At 46.6% G+C, this 22,995-nt stretch overlaps 1 protein-coding gene across 10 annotated transcripts in view; it reads right to left on the bottom strand.

Annotated features, from left to right (window-relative positions):
- The window catches only part of C2CD2L (C2CD2 like), a 40,629-nt gene that overhangs the window by 16,877 nt on the left and 757 nt on the right, over window positions 1-22,995 (bottom strand). The window contains exons 2-8 of one of the 10 annotated variants that reach the window (XM_073320656.2): window positions 17,217-22,346; window positions 10,154-10,249; window positions 9,495-9,614; window positions 7,577-7,777; window positions 6,563-6,679; window positions 610-724; window positions 276-399 (exon numbers count right to left, since the gene is read on the bottom strand). In XM_073320656.2, the coding sequence (XP_073176757.1) occupies window positions 276-399; window positions 610-724; window positions 6,563-6,679; window positions 7,577-7,777; window positions 9,495-9,614; window positions 10,154-10,249; window positions 17,217-17,534 (1,091 nt within the window). In that variant the 5' untranslated portion in view covers window positions 17,535-22,346. Of the gene's footprint in view, window positions 1-275; window positions 400-609; window positions 725-6,562; window positions 6,680-7,576; window positions 7,778-9,494; window positions 9,615-10,153; window positions 10,250-17,216; window positions 22,347-22,995 lie in introns of those variants that run through there. The other 9 variants (XM_073320649.2, XM_078849863.1, XM_073320652.2 and 6 more) reach the window with 9 other exon arrangements.

Genomic DNA, 22,995 nt, shown 5'->3' with positions numbered 1-22,995 from the left:
CACTTGCACAGCTGCAAAGAACGTAAGGGGAGGTGGAGCAGCAGTGCTACAAATCAGAAGTGAAATTATTATCTGGATTGGGGTGCACTAGAAAAACTACATGGGTACTCAGGATGGGAACAGCAGGGATATGAACACTAACTTCTGCCAATACAAAGGAATTTACATCTAGGATAGTTGGCATCGGAAATATACCCATCCCTAATGTACCCCAGAGACCTGGCACACTGGCTGCAACCCTCCCTTAGCTGAAAAAGCAAACACCTGCTCCTTACAGCATGAGCTCCTCATTCCACTCCACTGCTGCTGCAGTGCTGGAAATGCTTGCTCTCGCTGGCTTTGTCCACTTCTGCTGCAGAGGACTGTCTAGCTCGGCTACACAGCATAGCTTCCCACCTCCTGGGATAGAGAACACGGCTCAGGGGAAATGGAAATGAGGATGAGAGGATCAGAGTTCTACAGAGTGAATTATTAGGATATTGCTCAGCATGCTGGCATCCCTCCAGCCCACACCCTGAAGACCATCAGAGCAAAGTGTCTTTTCATCCTCTGAAGTCAAACACACTTACACCCCCTCCCCCGAAGGGAGACTGGTTTCTCCCTTCTTACCTCCTTCCTCCTCACAGCTCAAGTTGAGCACCTGCATATGCCGGAGAAGCAACTTGGACACCGTCGGGGCCACTATATTAGATGGGGACTCTCGGGACAGTTTTTCACAGGACATCTGAGGAATAAAATAGGAGGTAGACAGATCAACGATGCCTAACTGAAACACCCCCACTAATCCCTTTCTCCAACCAACAGATTGGAGTAAAAGGACCACAGTAGGCCAGATGGGAACATTAAAAGAGAAGACATAGCTCAGTGAGAAGGAGGCTGAATAACCTCAATCAACAAAATGCAGTACTGACTGTTATGCTATGCATCCCTGATTGTCCTATGGCAACTCATGGTATCCAGCATGAATACAGCAGAGAAGCCATTCATGAACTTGAGCTGGTCCCAGAGCAGCCCACAGCCTATTAATCTGTGGAGGAGCCTGTGCAGGGAAGGGACTATGAGAGCACCATTGCTTAAGACAACAGAGCAAACAGAGGAACTGACTATAGGGAACAAGTCTGCACTGCCTATGGAGGATAGGTGAAATAAGTCATACATTCTATTAGCTGGTTAATTACCGTTTCTGGGTGGTCTCCTCTGCACTCACCTGCACATCCAGTCCCCACTCTTCAGCCCAGATTCCATTTCCTCTGTTCCTTTAACACTCTAATACAGGTGTGGGCAAACTTTTTGACCCAAGGGACACATCCGCATATGGAAATCGTATGGCGGGCCACGAATGCTCACAAAATGGGGGTTGGGGTGCAGGAGGGGGTGAGGGCTCTGGCTGGGGGTGCAGGCTTTGGGGTGGGAAGCTCATAGAAGGAAGGTAATATGGATGGGGGGTGTTCAGCTGTTGTGACCTGTACTGGATGTGCTATGTTTGTCTTTCTTCCATAGGACAGAAGCGACTTTGTCTGTACAAAGTGCAAGCTGGTCTCCATACTGGAAGAGAAGGTTCAAGGTCTGGAGCAACAGGTATTGACTCTGCGTTGCATAAGAGAAACTGAAGATTTCCTGGACAGACGTCAGGATATGCTTCTACGGGCACAAGGTTCTGAAGATTCAGAGCAGACTGCACATCGGGGACAGGAGGACGGTGAAGAAATTTGGCATCATGTGACCTCCAGAAGAAAAAGGGGAACGTCCATCTACCAGCAACGCAGATACAGATAAGTAACCGTTTTCATGTTCTCTCCACAGGTACTAATGCGGAGAGTGGACCAAATGATACGTCTGATGGAAGGGAGCAGAAGGAGACTCCGCCGATTGGAAGGCATGACATGCACTGTCCTAGGGTTGTGGGTTCCACGACCACCGCTCCCAAGAGAAGGAGGCGGGTGGTAGGGGTCGGGGACTCTCTCCTCAGGGGGACTGAGTCATCTATCTGCCGCCCCAACCGGGAAAACCGAGAAGTCTGCTGCTTGCCAGGAGCTAAGATTCGCGATGTGACGGAGAGACTGCCGAGACTCATCAAGCCCTTGGATTGCTACCCCTTCCTGCTTCTCCAATGATACTGCCAAGAATGACCTTGAGCGGATCACTGCAGACTACGTGGCTCTGGGAAGAACGATAAAGGAGTTTGAGGCGCAAGTGGTGTTCTCGTCCATCCTCCCCGTGGAAGGAAAAGGCCTGGGTAGAGACCGTCGAATCGTGGAAATCAACGAATGGCTACGCAGGTGGTGTCAGAGAGAAGGCTTTGGATTCTTTGACCATGGGATGGTGTTCCAAGAAGGAGGAATGCTAGGCAGAGATGGGCTCCACCTAACAAAGAGAGGGAAGAGCATCTTCGCAAGCAGGCTGGCTAACCTAGTGAGGAGGGCTTTAAACTAGGTTCACCGGGGAAGGAGACCAAAGCCCTGAGGTAAGTGGGGAAGTGGGATTCCGGGAGGAAGCACGAGCAGGAGCACGTGAGAGGGGAGGGCTCCTGCCTCATACTGAGAAAGAGGGGCGATCAGCGGGTTATCTCAAGTGCCTATACACAAATGCACGAAGCCTGGGAAACAAGCAGGGAGAACTGGAAGTCCTGGCAAAGTCAAGGAATTATGATGTGATTGAAATAACAGACTTGGTGGGATAACTCACCTGACTGGAGTACTGTCATGGATGGATATAAGCTGTTGAGGAAGGACAGAAAAGGTGGGGGAGTTGCACTGTATGTAAGAGAGCAGTATGACTGCTCAGAGCTAAAGTATGAAACTGCAGAAAAACCTGAGAGTCTCTGGATTAAGTTTAGAAGTGTGAGCAACAAGGGTGATGTCGTGGTGGGAGTTTACTATAGACCACTGGACCAGGTGGATGAGGTGGACGAGGCTTTCTTCCAGCAACTCGCACAAGTTACTAGATCGCACGCCCTGGTTCTCATGGGAGACTTCAGTCATCCTGATATCTGCTGGGAGAGCAATACAGCGGTGCACAGACAATCCAGGAAATTTTTGGAAAATGTAGGGGACAATTTCCTGGTGCAAGTGCTGGGGGAACCAACTAGGGGCAGAGCTCTTCTTGATCTGCTGCTCACAAACCAGAAAGAATTAGTAGGGGAAGCAAAAGTGGATGGGAACCTGGGAGGCAGTGACCATGAGATGGTCGAGTTCAGGATCCTGACACAAGGAAGAAAGGAAAGCAGCAGAATACAGACCCTGGACTTCAGAAAAGCAGACTTTGACTCCCTCAGGAAACAAGATGGGCAAGATCCCCTGGGAGAATAACATGAGGGGGAAAGGAGTCCAGGAGAGCTGGCTGTATTTTAAAGAACCCTTATCGAGGTTACAGGGACAAACCATCCCGATGTGTAGAAAGAATAGTCAATATGGCAGGCGACCAGCTTAGCTTAACAGTGAAATCCTTGCTGATTTTAAATACAAAAAAGAAGCTTACAAGGAGTGGAAGATTGGACAAATGACCAGGGATGAGTATAAAAATATTGCTCGGGTATGCAGGAGTGAAATCAGGAAGGCCGAATCACACCTGGAGGTGCAGCTAGCAAGAGATGTTAAGAGTAACAAGAAGGGTTTCTTCAGGTATGTTAGCAACAAGAAGAAAGTCAAGGGAAGTGTGGGCCCCTTACTGAATGAGGGAGGCAACCTAGTGACAGAGGATGTGGAAAACGCTAATGTACTCAATGCTTTTTTTGCCTCTGTCTTCACAAAAAAGGTCAGCTCCCAGACTGCTGCACTGGGCAGCACAGCATGGGGAGGAGGTGACCAGCCCTCTGTGGAGAAAGAAGTGGTTTGGGACAATTTAGAGAAGCTGGAAGTGCACAAGTCCATGGGGCCGGATGCGTTGCATCCGAGAGTGCTAAAGGAGTTGGCGGATGTGATTGCAGAGCCATTGGCCATTATCTTTGAAAACTCATGGCGATCGGGAGAAGTCCTGGACGACTGGAAAAAAGCTAATGTAGTGCCCATCATTAAAAAAGGGAAGAAAGAGGATCCTGGGAACTACAGGCCAGTCAGCCTCACCTCAGTCCCTGGAAAAATCATGGAGCAGGTCCTCAAGGAATCAATTCTGAAACACTTAGAGGAGAGGAAAGCGATCAGGAACAGTCAGCATGGATTCACCAAGGGCAAGTTATGCCTGACTAATCTAATTGCCTTCAATGACGAGATAACTGGTTCTGTGGATGAAGGGAAAACAATGGACATGTTGTTCCTTGACTTTAGCAAAGCTTTTGACACGGTCTCCCACAGTATTCTTACCAGCAAGTTAAAGAAGTATGGGCTGGATGAATGGACTATACGGTGGACAGAAAGCTGGCTAGATCGTCGGGCTCAACGGGTAGCGATCAATTGCTCCATGTCTACTTGGCAGCCGGTATCAAGTGGAGTGCCCCAAGGGTCGGTCCTGGGGCCGGTTTTGTTCAATATCTTCATAAATGATCTGAAGGATGGTGTGGATTGCACCCTCAGCAAGTTTGCAGATGACACTAAACTGGGAGGAGAGGTAGATACGCTGGAGGGTAGGGATAGGATACAGAGGGCCCTAGACAAATTAGAGGATTGGGCCAAAAGAAATCTGATGAGGTTCAACAAGGACAAGTGCAGAGTCCTGCACTTGGGACAGACCAATCCAATGCACCGCTACAGACTAGACAGCAGTTCTGCAGAAAAGGACCTAGGGGTTACAGTGAACGAGAAGCTGGATATGAGTCAACAGTGTGCCCTGGTTGCCAAGAAGGCCAACGGCATTTTGGGATGTATAAGTAGGGGCATTGCCAGCAGATGGAGGGCCGTGATCGTTCCCCTCTATTCGACACTGGTGAGGCCTCATCTGGAGTCCTGTCTCCAGTTTTGGGCCCCACACTACAAGAAGGATGTGGAAAAATTGGAAAGAGTCCAGCGGAGGACAACAAAAATAATTAGGGGACTGGAACACATTTGAGTTATGAGGAGAGGCTGAGGGAACTGGGGATGTTTAGTCTACGGAAGAGAAGAATGAGGGGGGATTTGATAGCTGCTTTCAACTACCTGAAAGGGGGTTCCAAAGAGGATGGATCTAGACTGTTCTCAGTGGTAGCAGATGACAGAACGAGGAGTAATGGTCTCAAGTTGCAGTGGGGGAGATTTAGGTTGGATATTAGGAAAAACTTTTTCACTAGGAGGGTGGTGAAACACTGGAATGCGTTACGTAGGGAGGTGGTGGAATCTCCTTCCTTAGAAGTTTTTAAGGTCAGGCTTGACAAAGCCCTGGCTGGGATGATTTAATTGGGGATTGGTCCTGCTTTGAGCAGGGGGTTGGACTAGATGACCTCCTGAGGTCCCTTCCAACCCTGATATTCTACGATTCTATGTGGGGCCAGAAATGAGGAGTTCAGGGTGCAGGAGAGGGCTCCGGGATGTGGTGTGGGGGGTGAGGGTTCTGGCTGCGGATGTGGGTGGGACTGGGAGATGAGGGGTTTGGGGTGCAGGAGGGTGCTCCAGGCAGGGACCGAGGGGTTCAGAGGGCAGGAGGGGGATCAGGGCTGGGACAGGGGGTTGGGGCATGGGTGGTGGGGGCGGTGAGGATTCCGGCTGGGAGTGCAGGCTCTGGGGCGAGGCTGGGGACGAGAGGTTGGGGTGTAGGAGGGTGCTCTGGGCTGCGATTGAGGGGTTTGGATAGGGGGCACGGGAGGGTGGCTTGGGGGTGCAGGCTCCGGGCGGTGCTTACCTCAAGTGGCTCCCGGAAACAGCGGCATGTCCCCGCTCCGGCTCCTACGCAGAGGCGCAGCCAGGCAGCTCTGCTGTGCGCTGCCCCATCCACAGGCACCGCCCCCACAGTTCCCACTGGCCATGGTTCCAGCCAACAGGAACTGTGTGGGTAGTGCATGGGGAAGGGGCAGCATGTGGAGCAGAGCCCCCTGGCTGCCCCAACGCATAGGAGCTGGAGAGGCGGGGGGGGGACATGCTGCTGCTTCCAGAAGCCGTGCAGAGTGGCCCCCGACCCTGCTCCTCAGCTGGAGTGCCAGAGCAGGGCAAGCCCCAGACCCTGTTCCCCAGCAGGAGCTAATGGGCCGGATTAAAATGACTAGCAGGCCGGATGTGGCCGTAGTTTGCCCACCCCTCCTCTAATAGATATCAGCCAGCCAGCCAGCGATCTTCCCCAATCCCCACTGCTTTCAAGGCATACGGGGAAGGAAAAGAGGATTACCAGACATCAAACCAATGTTCTTATCTAGTCTGGTTTCCCCATCTCAAAGTGGCCAGCACCCACTATTCCAGAAAAAGGTAGAAAAAGCCTATAATAGACAGTTATGGATTTAACCCATAGGGGAAGTTTCTTCCTAATTCCTGGCAGTTAATAGCCATTTTATGACCTAAAAAATGAGTTAACAGCCATGTAGTTTTAATCCCAGCAGTATAATGGAGAGTATTAACCTCCCCAAACACATCTAACGCTTTTTGATTCATGCCATGCTCTTAACCTTGGTAATCTTGTTGCAGTGACTTCCACAGGCTAATTAGGCTGAAAATTAGGAGAGGCTTACCACATTACTACCAGCAGTGCATGCCTTCAGATTCACCATCATGGCAGGCTGGGTGCTGACAACTGAGTCCTCAATCAGGTCCTTTATGGTGGACAGATCCACTTTCACATCATTCTTCTTCCCAGCAAACCAAAATGAAAAAGACCCCCCCAAAAAAACCAAAACAAGCCAAGTTACCGGAACAGTTTCCTCCTTAGAAGATAATTTGCTTTCCTGATTTCTTATCAAAGCCATTAAGACGGCCCCAGTCCACCTCCCACAGGGTCATACTCAGCCCATGCCATTTGTCTATATTGCATTCCCTCTAGGGTTCCTAAAAAGGGGTAAACCAGGTGTGTCACTCACAGCTTATGTACATAGTACAGCTTATATATACACGGTGTACATGCACAGACATCCATACTCTCACAGTGTTTCAAAGCAAATGGGTTAAGGCCAAGTGCCTGCAATTTCCCCAGGAGCTGCATTCACTCCAAATCATGACAATAGTCATTAGAGCTCCCCAAACTATCACAAGCGTGTGAGACGGATGAGTGACGAACCTGCTGCACTTTGGAGACAGCAGCTGGATTGCTACACTGAGTCAGAAAGAAGAAGCCGGGGGAAGCCAGATTCTCAGTACACACATACCACACAATTAAGACTTATGGGATTGGAGGGACTAAACAGGAAATGCTGTAGGGGGCACAAGTGCACCAGTGTCCACTTCGTTAAGCGGTTGATATTGTGGGTTGTGCTGCACTAACTTTTTTGAGGAACTCTCCTCCTGTAGCAGCTCCACCACTGGCAGCAATGCTGGGAGAACTTGTGTACACAAGCATCTCGCCCTGCTCGGAGAGCGTAGCTAGAACAGCTGTAGCTGCTGGCACCTTGTCTACACTCGTGCTTCAACTGGTGGTGCTGCACCAACGCTAGTTCAAGAGTGGAAGATCCCACTCCTCGCCCTTTAATCAAACAATCAAAAGATACTAATATAGACAAGGGTATAGAGAGGAAAGGCTGCCAGCTCCTTGCCTTTCCCAAGTTACAGCCCAGTACTGGGTTCAGTCCACCATGCCTGTTCTCAGCCCCAGCCCCACTTCCTTGCTCCTCCAGTTTGCTCACTTCACGAGGCTGAAGTTTCGGAACAACTGAAAGGTTCAAGTCTGGTCGGTCCTTGAATGTCCATGACACCAGCAGGCCCTCATTCTTCATCTCCTCCAAACGGATCTCCACCTGGCTCAGGTCAAAAGAGGACCATTAGGAATCAACTTGTTATTAGATGCCCTGTTCATTGATTTGGGATTAAATCACCAACAGGGCCTCATGTAACCTAGTACGGTGAAAGGCAAAGAGAACCATCACAAACCAATCTGTGCCAAATAGTTTGTAAACAGAGGGCTTGCTTATGGTATGCCATGCTTATGGTATGCCAGCATGATATTCAGAGTCCAGAGAGGTAAGAACCATCCCAGAAAACCTCACTGACTCAAAGAAAGATCAGTAATAGCCATCCTGATTTCTCACCTCTATGTGAAGCACAGAGATTGGTGAGAGGAGAATAAGACTATAATATGTCTCATTATTTCACAGATTGAACAGAAAGCCTGGAAGGTGACACGATGAAGAACAAATTGGCTATTAATACAGGACCTCCGCTGAGACCAATCAACCAACCATTTCCAGTTCTGAGCACGGACATTTACAGTAATGACAATTTTGGGGGGGAACTGGATTGAGAACCAACTGGGCCACCAAATAGCCTGGAAATGGGCAAATACAACCTGGGCTGGATTTGAATCTGTAACTTCAATGCAGAAGGCTCCACTGCTCCATTCCCCAATCCCACTGAGCAACACAGTCTCAGTAAAAATGCATTTCCAACAATGCTTTCTTCAGAAGGAGCCCAGACCTTGGAGGCTTTCAAGAAGGATCTTACAAACAACTCAGCAGGAAGCTATTGGGAGTTATTTTTCTTTTAAATTAATTTGGGATTAAAAGGGCTGTTCTCTGGGAAAAGTTTGGAGATACCCAATAAATGAAACGGTCAAAAGGGAGAAAACTTCTTATGAGTGAAGTAAGGAACCCTGGATCAACAGAGCTAAACACAGAGTTTCCCAATTATGGATTTATTTTCCCGCAGACAAAAAAAATCCTTTGTTTATAACACAGATGGGTCACAGAGCTCTTTCACATTTTGCAGTAGAGCCTGACTATGTGGACTCCATGCTTCCTGTCCAGCCTGGCAAAAAACAGCATGTTACAAAAACACAAATAGGCCATTACCATGCCTCAGAAATCCAGTCACTGGATTTTGTTATGCCTACATAGACAGGGTCTATAGCAGGGGTGGTCAACTTGTGGCTCCGGAGCCACATGCGGCTTTTCAGAAGTTAATATGCGGCTCCTTATATAGGCACTAACTCCGGGGCTGGAGCTACAGGCGCCAACTTTCCAATGTGCGGGATGGTGCTCACTGCTCAACCCCTGGGTCTGCCACAGGCCCTGCCGCCATTCCACTCCTTCCTGCCCTCTCCCCTGAAGCTGCTATGTATGCCCTTGCTTCTCCCCCTCCGAGCCTCCTACACACCACAAAACAGCTGATCAGGAGGTGTGGGAAGAGAGGGGGAGGCGCTGATCATCGGGACGCACTGGGAGGAGCTTATGGGGGCTGCTGACATATTACTGTGGCTCTTTGGCAACGTACATTCGTAAATTCTGGCTCCTTCTCAGGCTCAGGTTGGCCGCTCCTGGTCTATAGTAAGTTTTATATCATGATTCTCAGAAAGCAGCTCCCTGAACGCACAGCTCAGGGAAATCCTGCTAACCCCACAATTTTGACAGGAGGATTGTTATCGTGACTCATGCCAGCTCTTCCCTCCTGCAGACTTGTAGAACAGTTAGGGGACAGGGAAAGAGGAAGTCTTTAACCCAGCAATTTAGCATTCATTACCTGGGCCTGCAGCAGAGCTAAGGTGACATGATAGGTATCCACGGAAACAGCAGCTGGAGACTGCTGAGTGACAGAGACTGGGAACTTCACAGCATCAGCTGACAGATGACAGTGCAACACCTGGACAGAAGAGAGAGGAGAGTCTGCAGCAGCCTCCCTGAGAGAATTGGGTTGAAGGGGAAACAGACAGAAGCTAGGGGAATGCAAATGACTGGAGAGGACTGTCAAGGGGTGCTCATGGTGTGACCACAGTTACCTCAAGAATTTGTTGCTTAAATCTTTGATGTACTCTTACTGAATCACCTCTGTTTTACAGGGTCCCCTCTGTTTTGAATTGTAAGGCTGTGATGTTGAGAGTCCAACAGCACTGGTCAGAGCCAAGAATAGTGCAAGATGCAAGCACTGTGTCAATTTCCCCAGCCAGCTCAGTCAACTCCTGACCTGCACCCCCACTACTATCCTAGACTGGAGCTTGCCCCTACAGCTATTCCAATATCGAGTGGCCCCCTCCTCATAGCTCTGACATCTCAACCCTGGCCTGCAGCCCCATTCCTGCATCCATTGTCCCAGTCTTAAAGGCCAAGTATATTGTAGAATATACACTAGCACTCAGTGAAAAGATACAGAGCACAGCAAAATGGAGAACGGCAGTGCCTTACCATACTGTGGTCTGCCTGGTCTGTGCAGGTCACGTGACTTATATTCACCGCTGGTGGTTGCTGAAGACTCTCTTCAAATGTGATTTGGACTGAACTCTGGGGTGAGAGAATCTAGTTAGTCCCCAAACAAGGTCAATTTATCTAAAAGCCATTTCAAGGAATGTTAGCAACTCCAACAAGAGGCTTCCAGAAATGTTATATGGCAGTCACGTGAGAACAGCGTGAGCGCAGAGCAGCATCCATACAAGAGGACAAGTGGGTGACAGTGAGAGTAGGCACATTCAGAATGAATAAGAGGAAAGACTTCCTTGCATGGCATGGAGTTGGCTTGTGAAATTCCCAGCCTGAGGAGGCCCTGGGAGATTTAAACAAGGGCTGGAGGATTCCATGACAAATAATATCTGTAGCTATGACAGCATCATGCTGAGGGGTACAAGTTCACCACTGGAGGCTCAGATAGAAATCAGTACCCAGCCGCGCACACAGCATAGGGAGAGGAACTCTTCCTTGCCAACGCTCCATAGCTCAAAGGCTTTGTTTATGAATAGCTCCTTATGCATTCAGCCCTAGGATATTACAAAAAGGTATCACTCAGGAGGTATCCGTTAAACACAGATCTCAGCATGGATGGAAATTATAGCAACCCATGATATCTGAACCCAAGCATCCATGGCTGCTGCATCCCCAAAACCAATATTTCAGAATAGAGTCTGGCAACCCAGTCGCAGCTACAAAGTTACCCCACATAGTTCTCCTTGGGGCCAGAGACACTTCAGAATCCCAAACCCCCTCACATGGCAACGTGGCTTTCAAGAAATAGCATCAACAAGAGCATCTGCTCAGTTCTTTGCTTGTTACCCATGAACTCACTAAGGGCAGCAGCAAAGATTTTTTAGGGAGAGAGAGCGGGGAAAGAGAAACAAGAAACAGACAGGAGCTGCAGTCACACTAGGAGGGTTTTGGTGAATACATAAATCACGTGAAAGAACACTGTGTCAAAGGCAGAGGGACTGCAGTGACAGAGATGGCAATGTCAGATCACATGGGGGGTTGTGGCTGATGCCAATCTGCTTTAACAATTTGTTTTTGGGGCCAAATTATTTCAAGCTGGGTTTGATTCTACCTGCCCCCCGCATCAATTCCAGTTTAGTTGCCGGTCTCCAGATTTGGAAAAGTTTTTTTTTTTTTTAAAAAAAGGCCTTGATAAAGCTTTAAGCTCATGAACCCAGCTCATGTAATGTAGACGACACTCCAACCACAGGGGAAAACTGTGCGAAATATGGAGGAGTACACAAGTGGTGGTGGGGTCTGCTACTGAGATAACAAAATGGACAACACTCCCAGAGCTTTTGCCTCCAGGTGGCAGTAGGCAAGTACCTCCCTCTCCACAGCTGCAATCTGCTTCTGGGAAGCATGCTGTCACATAAGCGCAGCGGCTAGACCTGTATTTGCATTTTGCAGTATACCCTCAGGATGTCTGACATCTCACCGCATTGAGTAAATATGGCAGCCACCACCTTCAAGTTCTGCTTCCCTTCTCCCCAGAGAATCAACATCCCACTATTTCAGCGCCTCAAGCTATGGCGCCCCCAGCTTGTTGCTGAAGAGAGGACTCCAGATCTTAATTTCTGTCCTCTCCGGAGGAATCTGAGCATCCCTGTCCTTGCATTTGTTTTTGCCACTCAGAAAGATGCCTCACTTTGACTTCCATCCACAGCCAATCTGGGGGTGAGCTGCTCTGTTCTTTTGGAGTGATTCCCCTCTGGGCCTGCAGAGATGGCTAGGGTTTAGGAGAGGACAGAGAGAAAGCAAGATGCCTAGAGCTGTGCTTCTATTTCACAGCACAGCAGATAAAACACTGGGTATTACAGTGTCATGGGAGCTCACCTGCTGGGAGGCAGGTTCAGATGTTGCTCCTTATTAGAGGTCAGCATGAGGCTGGACATGTCCCCCCCCCCCATAAGGAGAATGAAAAACCTGGAGAGAGTACAAGAGCCAAACTGCAGCTTTTCCTGCAGCTTCAGAAAAAAAAAAAGATTCCAGCTGCTACTACCTAATCATTATTACCTAATTATTATTAGCTGCAGCTACCTAATCATGATGCAACCTTCACACTCAAAAGAGTCTCGCTAGTTATAAAGGTACCTGAGCATAAACCAAATGCTCCCTGAGCTCCAATCTGCAGACCGTCTGCTACAACAGTCCTGGGATCTCAGGCAAAAATTCTGCCAATGTTCCTCCATCCTGACCCAGAGTCCTGCTGCTCTTTCAGTGATGGGCTCCTGGCACACTAGTCTGCTGACATCTCTGTCCTAACCTGCAGCTGCCCTACAATTCCAGCTCTGAGTTCATCCAAACAAGAGCCATAGCTGTGATGCAAATGGCTGATCCGAAACATGAACAAGTGTTTAAGACAAGAAGTGAAAAAGTAATTTTTGCTTGAGACCTAATTTTGAACCGAGGCGTCCTGAGGTGAAAAGCTGGTGCTTTAACCCTTTTGCACCATGGAGGCCTTTTTGTGTCCCCTCTTCCACGCTTTGTCTCTGTTTAGCTAATCCACCCTCCCATCAAAACACCTCGACAGGGTAGTCCATCCCCTTAAAGGCAGTAGGGTCTAGAGGCATCCCACTCCTGTCCCATGGGTGTGGCCTCTTTAGATGGGGTACCTAAGGATCTAGGAAAGTCACAAAGGCAGATATGGGGAGAGAGGAAGTGGTCCTGAGAAATAGTCTGTGTTTGGAGAAAACGTGCTAGTATTCTTCTAAGGAGCAGGAGTCTTGTAGAGTTAGTCTGGGAACGAGAGCTGTATATATTCTGTCTCTTCCCTCAGGGCATTCACACATTAACAGGAGAAGGCTGCCTCCCTGCTGACCCCTCAGAGCCCGGGACTAATTGGAGAAGCACACCTGCTGGAGGAGAAGCTGGCTGAAATCCACAAGAGGAGCCCTGGGCCTCTGCACCAAAGGAGGGAGCAACTTGACAGACAATCCCCAGCCCAAGAGGAAGGGCTGGAAAGACCCCTAAACCTAAAGAGAGGAGGCCAGGCACTTTTCCTTACATTTCTACAGGTATTTTACAAGATTAAAACCAGCGCTGAAGACATTGAAACGTACAGTTCCCCTGACAGATTATATCTTCTCTCTCACCCTTTGGATATAGTATCGTTGGGGGAGGGATAGCTCAGTGGTTTGAGCATTGGCCTGCTAAACCCAGGGTTGTAAACTCAATCCTTGAGGGGGCCATTTAGGGATCTGGGGCAAAAATTGGGGATTAGTCCTGCTTTGAGCAGGGGGTTGGACTAGATGACCTCCTGAGGTCCCTTCCAACCCTGATATTCTATGTTATGACAGGCCATGCAACCACATCAGGAACCCACAACACAGCAACAGAATGGCAAAAAGAAAAGGAGTACTTGTGGCACCTTAGAGACTAACCAATTTATCTGAGCATGAGCTTTCGTGAGCTACAGCTCACTTCATCGGATGCATGCCGTGGAAACTGCAGCAGACTTTATATACACAGAGAATATGAAAAAATACCTCCTCCCACCCCACTGTCCTGCTGGTAATAGCTTATCTAAAGTGATTATCAGGTGGGCCATTTCCAGCACAAATCCAGGTTTTCTCACCCTCCACCCCCCCACACAAATTCACTCTCCTGCTGGTGATAGCCCATCCAAAGTGACAACTCTTTACACAATGTGCATGATAATAAAGTTGGGCAATTTCCTCCACAAATCCAGGTTCTCTCACCCCCTCACCCCCCTCCCAAAAACCACACACACAAACTCACTCTCCTGCTGGTAATAACTCATCCAAAGTGACCATTCTCCCTACAATGTGCATAATTAAGGTGGGCCATTTCCAGCACAAATCCAGGTTTTCTCACATCCCCCCCACCCCCATACACACACAAACTCACTCTCCTGCTGCAACAGAATGGGTAGCCACACCAGGTACTTGCATCCTTTGTGATGCAGAGTCCATATCCACAGTAGGGCACTTAATGGGCTGGAACACACTGCTTTAAGAAAAGGAGTACTTGTGGCACCTTAATGACAGGTTTCAGAGTAACAGTCGTGTTAGTCTGTATTCGCAAAAAGAAAAGGAGTACTTGTGGCACCTTAGAGACTAACCAATTTATTAGAGCATAAGCTTTCGTGAGCTACAGCTCACTTCCTCAGATGCATATCGTGGAAACTGCAGCAGACTTTATATATACACAGAGAATATGAAACAATACCTCCTCCCACCCCACTGTCCTGCTGGTAATAGCTTATCTAAAGTGATCATCAGGTGGGCCATTTCCAGCACAAATCCAGGTTTTCTCACCCTCCACCCCCCCACACAAATTCACTCTCCTGCTGGTGATAGCCCATCCGAAAGCTCATGCTCAAATAAATTGGTTAGTCTCTAAGGTGCCGCAAGTACTCCTTTTCTTTTTGCTTTAAGACTGTTAACCTTTATAAAATGCTTTTTACCATCTCTTCTGGTGCACGGCTGGGTTAAATATATTTTTAACTAGTAACACGTGAGATTATTAAAACAAAGAATTTAGTCATGCTGCTTGTTTAGGTTGTGGGTTTCTTTCAGCTTGGACAAGGCAAGCAGGAGTAGTAGTTGCTAGTGAGTTTTCCTTGCCAGTGGTTGCGCATTACTGCACTAAAAAGTGCAATGTTTAGATTGAAAAAAAACATCAGAAAATATTCAACAAACTTTCAATGGAATTATTTTTTTAAATGTTTCTATTCAATTTAGCATTTGTGAAAGTTAGACTTCACGAACCCTGAATTTTGATAGCAACTTTGACAATATCTCGTGTGGTAAAGCTGAGAGAGACTTATGTGGTCTGAACTTTCATCATACTCCTTATTTCATAACATTGCTTTCTTATTTATTCCATTCTGCTTCTTGGCCAGGTTAAAACCTATTTTAGCAACATAAACTGTGGAAGGCAGTCAGTACTGAGTTTGGGAGCCCTATTAGGCTAACTGTTACTATCTGGACAACAAAGTCATTTTAATCACTTCCTGTAACATTTCCTACATGAAACAATATGCCACATTTGTATAGCCCTCTGATATACTGTATACATAAATAATAAGCTAAAACATATACAAAGTCTACAGTCAGCCTCATTATCCTATCAGGAGATTGTCTTTCTGAACACTGAATTTCTGTGTTTCACTTTGCATTTGAAAAATCAATGGTATATTACTGTAATTTTATATGCAAATGAGAGATTACAAGACAAGTGTTTCTTCCTGTGCTGTACAGGATTTGCTACATTCAATATTACTGACTAACTTGCTGACATACACAAAACAGACTTGGGGGAAGGCAAGTTAATCACCTGAGATCTACATTGAAGCAAGTGAATTAACAACAGAATTACAGGGGAAAGTTACTTGGCTTTATGCTGTGGAAGATAATTATGGAAATGAGAGTTTAGGTCTCAAGGCTCCACTGATCAGGCTATACTTCCACACAGCTTTGTTATGCACTATCATTTCAAATGCAATCCGCAACAACATGGGGCTTTCCCCTTGGATAAAACATTCCCTCCCTCCCCAAAAATACACACAAATTTTATATCCATTTTCTTCTCTCATTGAGGCAGCAAAGTCCTGGATGTGACAAAGATAATAAACTTGTCAATCTCCTTTTTTGGTGTGAACATGACTTTGAACTAGCCTTCAGGGACTTTTGTCTCAGACTTTTAGAAGCCTATAGCAACCTCTTAACACTCTAGAAAGGCCAGGACGTCCACAAACCTTTCCACCACAGCAGGCAACCTCAAATACTGGACCCACTATACCTGTACTCTCTTTGGGTCCAGAATGAAAGTCATCACCTTGCAGGCACTGTGGGATGCTACATTTGTTTCCATGAGGACTCAATTAGGAATGTTCTTTTTTAGGAAATTCAATACTAAAACCTACGATAATGCAATAGTAAGGCTTAGAGATTAAAGTGAACATTGGCCAGGAAATTCAGAAGTTAAGATTACTGTGGAAGCCTTTTACTGGCAATGTCAGATAGTTTTACATTACTTAGAGTTGTGCGCTAGAAAATAGTTTTACAAAATTTACTGTTAAAACAGAAATCTCAGTATCTTTTAGAACAAAAATAGTTCATATTTAAAGTATTCTTAAAATACTTGTAGTGCTTACAACCGCAACATAGTATTAGGCTAGTGCATGAAAGGCAGAAAATAAAATTATCTAGTCTATTATCATTGTTCCAAATGAGCAAAAGGTAGAACTTAAAACCAGAAATGTTAAGGATAAAAAGTCTCATTTTAAAGTATGCTCAGGTTTAGTAATTATGGGCATTAGTGGGAAAGTAACTATTGTATGATAACACAAAAAAGTTCATTTATGCAAGTGGTCAGATGTCCCACAAGGAAGAGACTTGGCACAATGTGGGGATTTTCTGAAAGGTCTTTTCCATCTCTAACTTCCATTACCGTGATTGTGAAAACTTTACTTTCCATTTCTGGTTTCAGTGCACTTGAATTCTCATTATTAACACTGCATGACTAAGGACAAGCCAAGACCCCAGTTCCCAATGTCCCACTCTACTTGGGCTACAGAAGAGTCCCCCCCCCTTTATCATAGAATCATAGACTCTCAGGGTTGGAAGGGACCTCAGGAGGTCATCTAGTCCAACCCCCTGCTCAAAGCAGGACCAAGCCCCAATTTTTGGCCCAGATCCCTAAATGGCCCCCTCAAGGATTGTCCATTCAAAGATTATTTGGACAGGAGTCAGGGAAATCCACAGCAATTTCTGTTTTCCAGAGCACTTTAAGGTTAATCTGAGGAGGGATGAAAGCCCCTCCCTTTCATGCCACTTGCCACTTTATAGGCAACCCCGATTTTGTTCTTTGGAGGCCTATTTCACACGAGCTGGGGGAGACAGAGAATGGGGTTAACAGCAGCTATTCAAGTGACATTTCTGTGAGGTGTACAAACACCCGATCCCCTAAACGCTGACCCCATAATCCAGTTGGAGTTACTGCCCCATGCCCGGCTCCGGCCCAGCACCTCCTCCCTGCCTCTTACCCCGTGCCTGCAGGCCTGCTCGTTGAGGGCTCGCACCCAAGCTCGCTGCCAGTTCTCCCGGAAGGATCTGAAGGCGAAGAGCGAAGCAAGGAGCCCTCTGGCCCCCGCTACCGCCTCCTCGGGAGCTCCGTCCGGGGCCACCCGCAGTCTCAGTAAGGACTTCCAGATGCCTGCTTCCCTTAGAGCTCCTCCCGAGGTCTCCGGCTTTCCCCGGCCGCTCCACACGCCCCGGGAATACTGCAACAGCCAGGCCGAGACGGTGAGCAGGGAGGCGGCGAAGAGCAGCACCAGAGCCGCCCAGCCTAGCTCCAGCTCCATGGTGCTCTCTGCTCAGCAACTTCGGGGAGGCTAGTAAGGGTTTCACGGGGGTCCGGGAGGCATGATTGGGGGAGAGGAGCCGCCCAGGGCCTCACCCCGATCTCCGGCAGTTGTACGGGAGCATCTCAAGGGCCGGGGCCTGCCCAAATCTCAGTCACTACTCCCGGGATAAACACGGATTTCCAGGGAAAAGGGAGGAGGGAAGGACGCTACCGGTCTCCCTTATGATAGGCGAGGGTGGTGGCTCCCGGTCTCTCCCCAGCTCATCCACTTGCTACATTGTATCTGCTCCGCGTTCCATGCTGGCCGAGCCGCTGTTGGGCGGCTCCATATACGCTCCTTAGTTGCACTCTCCCTGAGGCTGGTTCAGGCGGAACCGAGCTTCTACCGGGGCTGCACCAACCGGGGCTGCGTGCGCAGAGCTAATGCTGACAAGGGAGCTAGGGCGCCCCGCCTCCTGCTGGGCGGACTCCTTCAAGGCGCCGCTCCGCCTCCTCCAGAGGAAATGAGAGTGCCTTGGTTTCTGCGCTCTCTCAATGACCCCACAGCGCCACAAGCCACGGAGAGCACGGATCCGGCCTCTGCTGCTGCAATAGCAGCGGGGTTTGTTTTTGTTGTTGCAAAACTGTAAACGCAGCCACTCATTCACCCTGAGGCCAAATGAGAAAGAAGCCTCGTCCCTAGCAGGCTCTTGCAGTCCCTCCAGCACGGGAAAGGCAAAGAAGGGCGGATGGGTGTCACTGTCTCAGCTGATGTGTTCGAATAATCAGGGGTTAGTACATGTAGAAGTAGATAGGCAAGGAGACGGTCCCTTCCCTCTGGGAGATTCAGATACTGGCGTGTTGGATTGCTGTAGTCATACTTGATTATCCCTGTGTTATACAGGTGGGGAAATTGAAGTGCAGAGATGGGGAACTGCTCAAATTCATACAGGTAGTGAGTGGTACTGTGGTAGTGAGAGAAATAAGATTTTATATTTATATAGTGGCTTCTATACAACAGCTCTTTAGAGTCTGATTCTCCCAAGCCTTGCATTTTGTATAGTCATTTACTGTGGATGTAAGATGCTATTGCGATGTGAGTGGAGAATTGTGATTGGGAGGCATTTTACACCCAATCAGCCATAAGTGCTTTCAGAAGATACCCGAGCGAAGATAAGCAGGACGAATATAAAGACAGCGCCACTGAAGTGCAATCACATCTGTGCTGGGTGTCATTTATCTAACATGCAAGTACAACGGGAGGAGAAATTCTGGAAAATGGCAAAACCCTGTTCTTAAAAAAGGAGACACAGGCACTGAATGTACAAGTATGTATGTGCTCAGTTTCAAGTATGGTGAGAAGCCTAAATAACTGGGGATTAGTAAATGGGATTGATTACTCATGTAATTTGAATTAAGCACATACATAAGGATAGTACATAAGGCAGTTTCCACAGTATGCATCCGATGAAGTGAGCTGTAGCTCACGCTCAAATAAATTGGTTAGTCTCTAAGGTGCCACAAGTACTCCTTTTCTTTATACATAAGGATGTGCTGGGTCAGGCTCACAGGGATAGTTTCATGGTTAGAACAGAAGGCTGAGAGTCACACCTCTGAGTTCTAATACCAATTCTACCATTGTTCACTGTGTGACCTTGGGCAAATAATTTCACTTCTCTGCACTAAGTTTCTCCATCTGTGAAACAAATTATTCTGACTTTCTTCATGGGGAGAAGAGGTGAAGGGTGAGGCTTGAATGAGTTATGTATGTTAAGCCTTTCAGATCCTCAAATAAAAGGAGTTACATAAGTACAAAGTATTATTATGTACAATATCTTCAGTGGTCTTCCAGAACAGACAAATCTTCAGGCCCAGATCCAGGTTTCCTTCTTTTCTTTATGTTTCCCACGTTGGGGGGATAGTTTGGGGAAGACTCAACCTACAAAGAATGGTTCAGGTGTGGGACTCTCCATCACATCCTCTGCAGTGATGACTAATGCAAAGATTTCATTGAGCTTCTCCTTAATGGCCTCATCTTCCTTGAGTGCTCCTTTAGTCCATCACTCATCCAAGTAGCCCCAGTGATTGTTTGGCAACGTTCCTGCTTCTGGTGTACTTAAAATATTTTTTTGCTGTTAGCTTTTGTGTCTTTTGCTAGTTGCTCTTAATTCTTTTTAGGCCTGCCTGCCTAATTACACTTGACTTGCTCGAGTTTATGCTTTCTATTTTCCTCAATAGGATCTGACTTTCAGTTTTGAAAGGGTATCTTTTTGCCTCTGTTTCTTTTACTCTTATGCTCTAATAAATTTGTTAGTCTCTATGGTGCTACAAGTACTCCTGTTCTTTTATGTAGCCATTATGGCATTTTGGGACTGCTTACTATTCATTTGAATTTGGGGTATACATTTAGTTTGAGCCTCTATTATCGTGTGTTTTTTTTAACGTTTCCATGCACCTTGCAGGCATCTCACTCTTGTGACTGTTCCTTTTAACTTCTGGTTAACTAGCTTCCTCATTTTTGTATAGTTCCCCTTTCTGAAGTTCAATGCTACTGCAGTGGGCTTCTTTGGTATTTCCCCCCTATAATGATGTTAAATTTAATTAGATAATGGTCTAGTCAGCTATATTCATCTCTTGGTCCAGATCCTGAGCTCCCCCTAGGACTAAATCAATAATTACCTCTCCCCTTGTGGGTGCCAGGACCAGCTGCTCCAAGAATGGTGTCTAGAAACTTTATTTCTGAATCCCTTCTAGGGTGACATGAACCCAGTCAATATGGGGATAGTTGAAATCCCCCATTATTATTGAGTTTTCTACTTTTAGAGCCTCTCTGATCTCCCTGAGCATTTTACAATGACCATCATCACCATCCTGGTGAGGTGGTCGGTAGTGTATTCCTACTGCTATACTCTTATTATTCAAACATGGAATTTCTATCCAGAGAGATTCTATGGTACGGTTTGATTCATTTAAGATTTTTACTATATTTGATTCTATGATTTCTTTCACATATAGTGCCACTCCCCCACCAGTATGACCTATTCTGTCATTCCCGTGTATTTTGTATCCTGGTGTTCGTGTCTCGTCGATTGTCATTATTCCACCAAGTTTCTGTGATGCATATGATATCAATATCCCCATTTAATACCAGGCACTCAAGTTCACCCATTTTAGTATTTAGACTTCTAGCATTTGTATGCAAGCACTTATAAAATCTCTCACTTTTTAGTTGCCTGCCTTCATGTGATAGAATTGAATGGGACTCTTTTTCATTTGACTGTTTCTCTTGAGTTCCTACCAGTACTTTATCAACTTCTATCCTCTCCTCTTCACTAGGATATAGAAAATCCCTGTTAACTTATCCTCCTCTGTGGGATGTCTCTGTCCGAACCGTGTGCCCCTCTACACCTGTCTCCTTTCCCTCAGCCCTTAGTTTAAAAACTTCTCTATGACCTTTTTAATTTTACATGCCAGCAATCCGGTTCTGTTTTGGTTTGGGTGGAGCACATCATTCCTGCATAGGCTCCTCCTTTCCCAAAAGATTCCCCACTTCCTAATAAACCTAATACCCTCCTACCTACTCTGTCATCTCATCCATGCATTGAGACCCTGCAGTTCTGCCTGTCTAACTGGCCCTGCACATGGATCTCTCTATCTTTTCCTATGTCACTGGTACCTACATGTACCACGATCACTGGCTCCTCCCCATCATTGTACATAAGTCTATCTAGATGTCTCAAGAGATCCGTTACCTTTGTACTTAGCAGGCAATTCACCATCCTGTTCTCCCTGTCATCACAAATCCACCTAGCTATATTTCTAATGATCGACTCCCCCGTTACTATTACCTGTTTCTTCCTAATAACTGGGATTCTTTCCCCCATCATCTGGAAGGAGGGTCCCAACTATGGGATTGTTTCCCTCTGCTCCAGTTTGATGTTCTCTTTCCCTGAAACTTTCAGCCTCCTCAGCAACACATAGGCTGTCAGACTGGGATGGTACCACTATACTGTGTCCCGGAAAGTCTCATCTATGTACCTTTTTCTCTCCCTTAGCTCCTCCAGTTCAGCCAATCAGGTCTCCAGAGATTCAGTAGCCACAAATTCCCACTTAGGAGATGCACCCAAATCATAACTGTCATTCCAGTTCAGATACTGAGAGGTGGAAAGACTGCCTTTCACCCAGCTCATAGTTGGGGTTTTTTTGGGCAGAAAGGGGTAAGCCTGTCAAATGCCCAAACCTAAATCTCTGGATTTGTGCAGTGTGTCAATATCAAATTCAGCCTCTATTACTCTTTACTACACTGAACGTTGCCTTGCCCCTGCTGCAGCTGGCTCAGTAATTCTGACAATTGCTAGAATCACAAACAAAATCCTGGAGTGTGGTCACATTGGTTGTTTTATTATTTATCCTAGTACCTAGCAGGCCTAGTCATGAACTGGGACACCACTGTGCTAGGTACTGTACAAATAAAGAAGATGCTATACGTTTTTATACACTGTCCTATAATAGGAGAAAAGGGGTCATTCAGTGACAAGAATAGTAGGTACATTTTAAACCAATGAAGGAAATACTTAATCACAAAACACGTAGTGATCCTGGTCCATTTCCCTGTAATAGGGAGTTTAATGTTACCAGAACAATCCCATGTCCCATTTGCAGGAATTTCTTGGTCCTGAAGTCATTTCTGGGACTTAATGCATGATGCACTGTCAGCGTCTCTTGAAGTTTTAATACAAAGTCATCACACAATGCTGATGTAATTGTGATGCATCATGGTCTCTTAAGGGAATGGCTTATTCTGGTGGAATGAACTCAAAGGTGGTAACTCCTAGACAGGAGTTGAAAGAATTAGCGGAGAACTGAAAATAAGTACTATATGCAATAATTTTTACTAGGGTTTTCAAAGGAGGAAGCTTTAACTCTTAGTATATTTGAAAATACCATCTTTAGTTGTCAGCATATTTATGGATTTAAAAACTTCATGATAAAAGCATAGTGTAGTTTATATAAAACACACCCCAGACTAACTACAGAATAAATTAGAGAGGAAAAAGGAATATACTAATGGGTCTTAAAGATAATACCCCACAAGTTCGTAATCCTAAACAACTTTACCCATCCAACCCTCATTTGACATATCTCCCCTATCAATCACCATCTCTCTTCTCAGGAAAGGACTAAGAAAACAGACCTATCTTGCAGAGAAACAGGTGGGTCTAAGAAAAGCCCTCCAGTTAGGCAGACAATAGGTAATACTGACTGGCAGCATGACAATAATTAAATACAAATACACTGCTGATCTCTTGCAAAAAAAACATAATTAAATATTTCTACAGTAGCTATAATAATTACTCTAGTTACCCTCTGCAGCACTACAGGATTACCCTAGCTGTTGCAATAAGAGGAAGCAACTCCTCATAATGCTACAGTACAGCAAAGAGCCACTTCATTGACTCCCACAGAGTGATCATGAAAGT

This window comes from Lepidochelys kempii, chromosome 22, assembly GCF_965140285.1.
Source record: "Lepidochelys kempii isolate rLepKem1 chromosome 22, rLepKem1.hap1, whole genome shotgun sequence".
In the NCBI taxonomy this organism is placed as follows: Eukaryota; Metazoa; Chordata; order Testudines; family Cheloniidae; genus Lepidochelys; species Lepidochelys kempii.
Note: the sequence above shows the minus strand (reverse complement) of the source record. Positions and strands in the feature narration are given on the sequence as shown.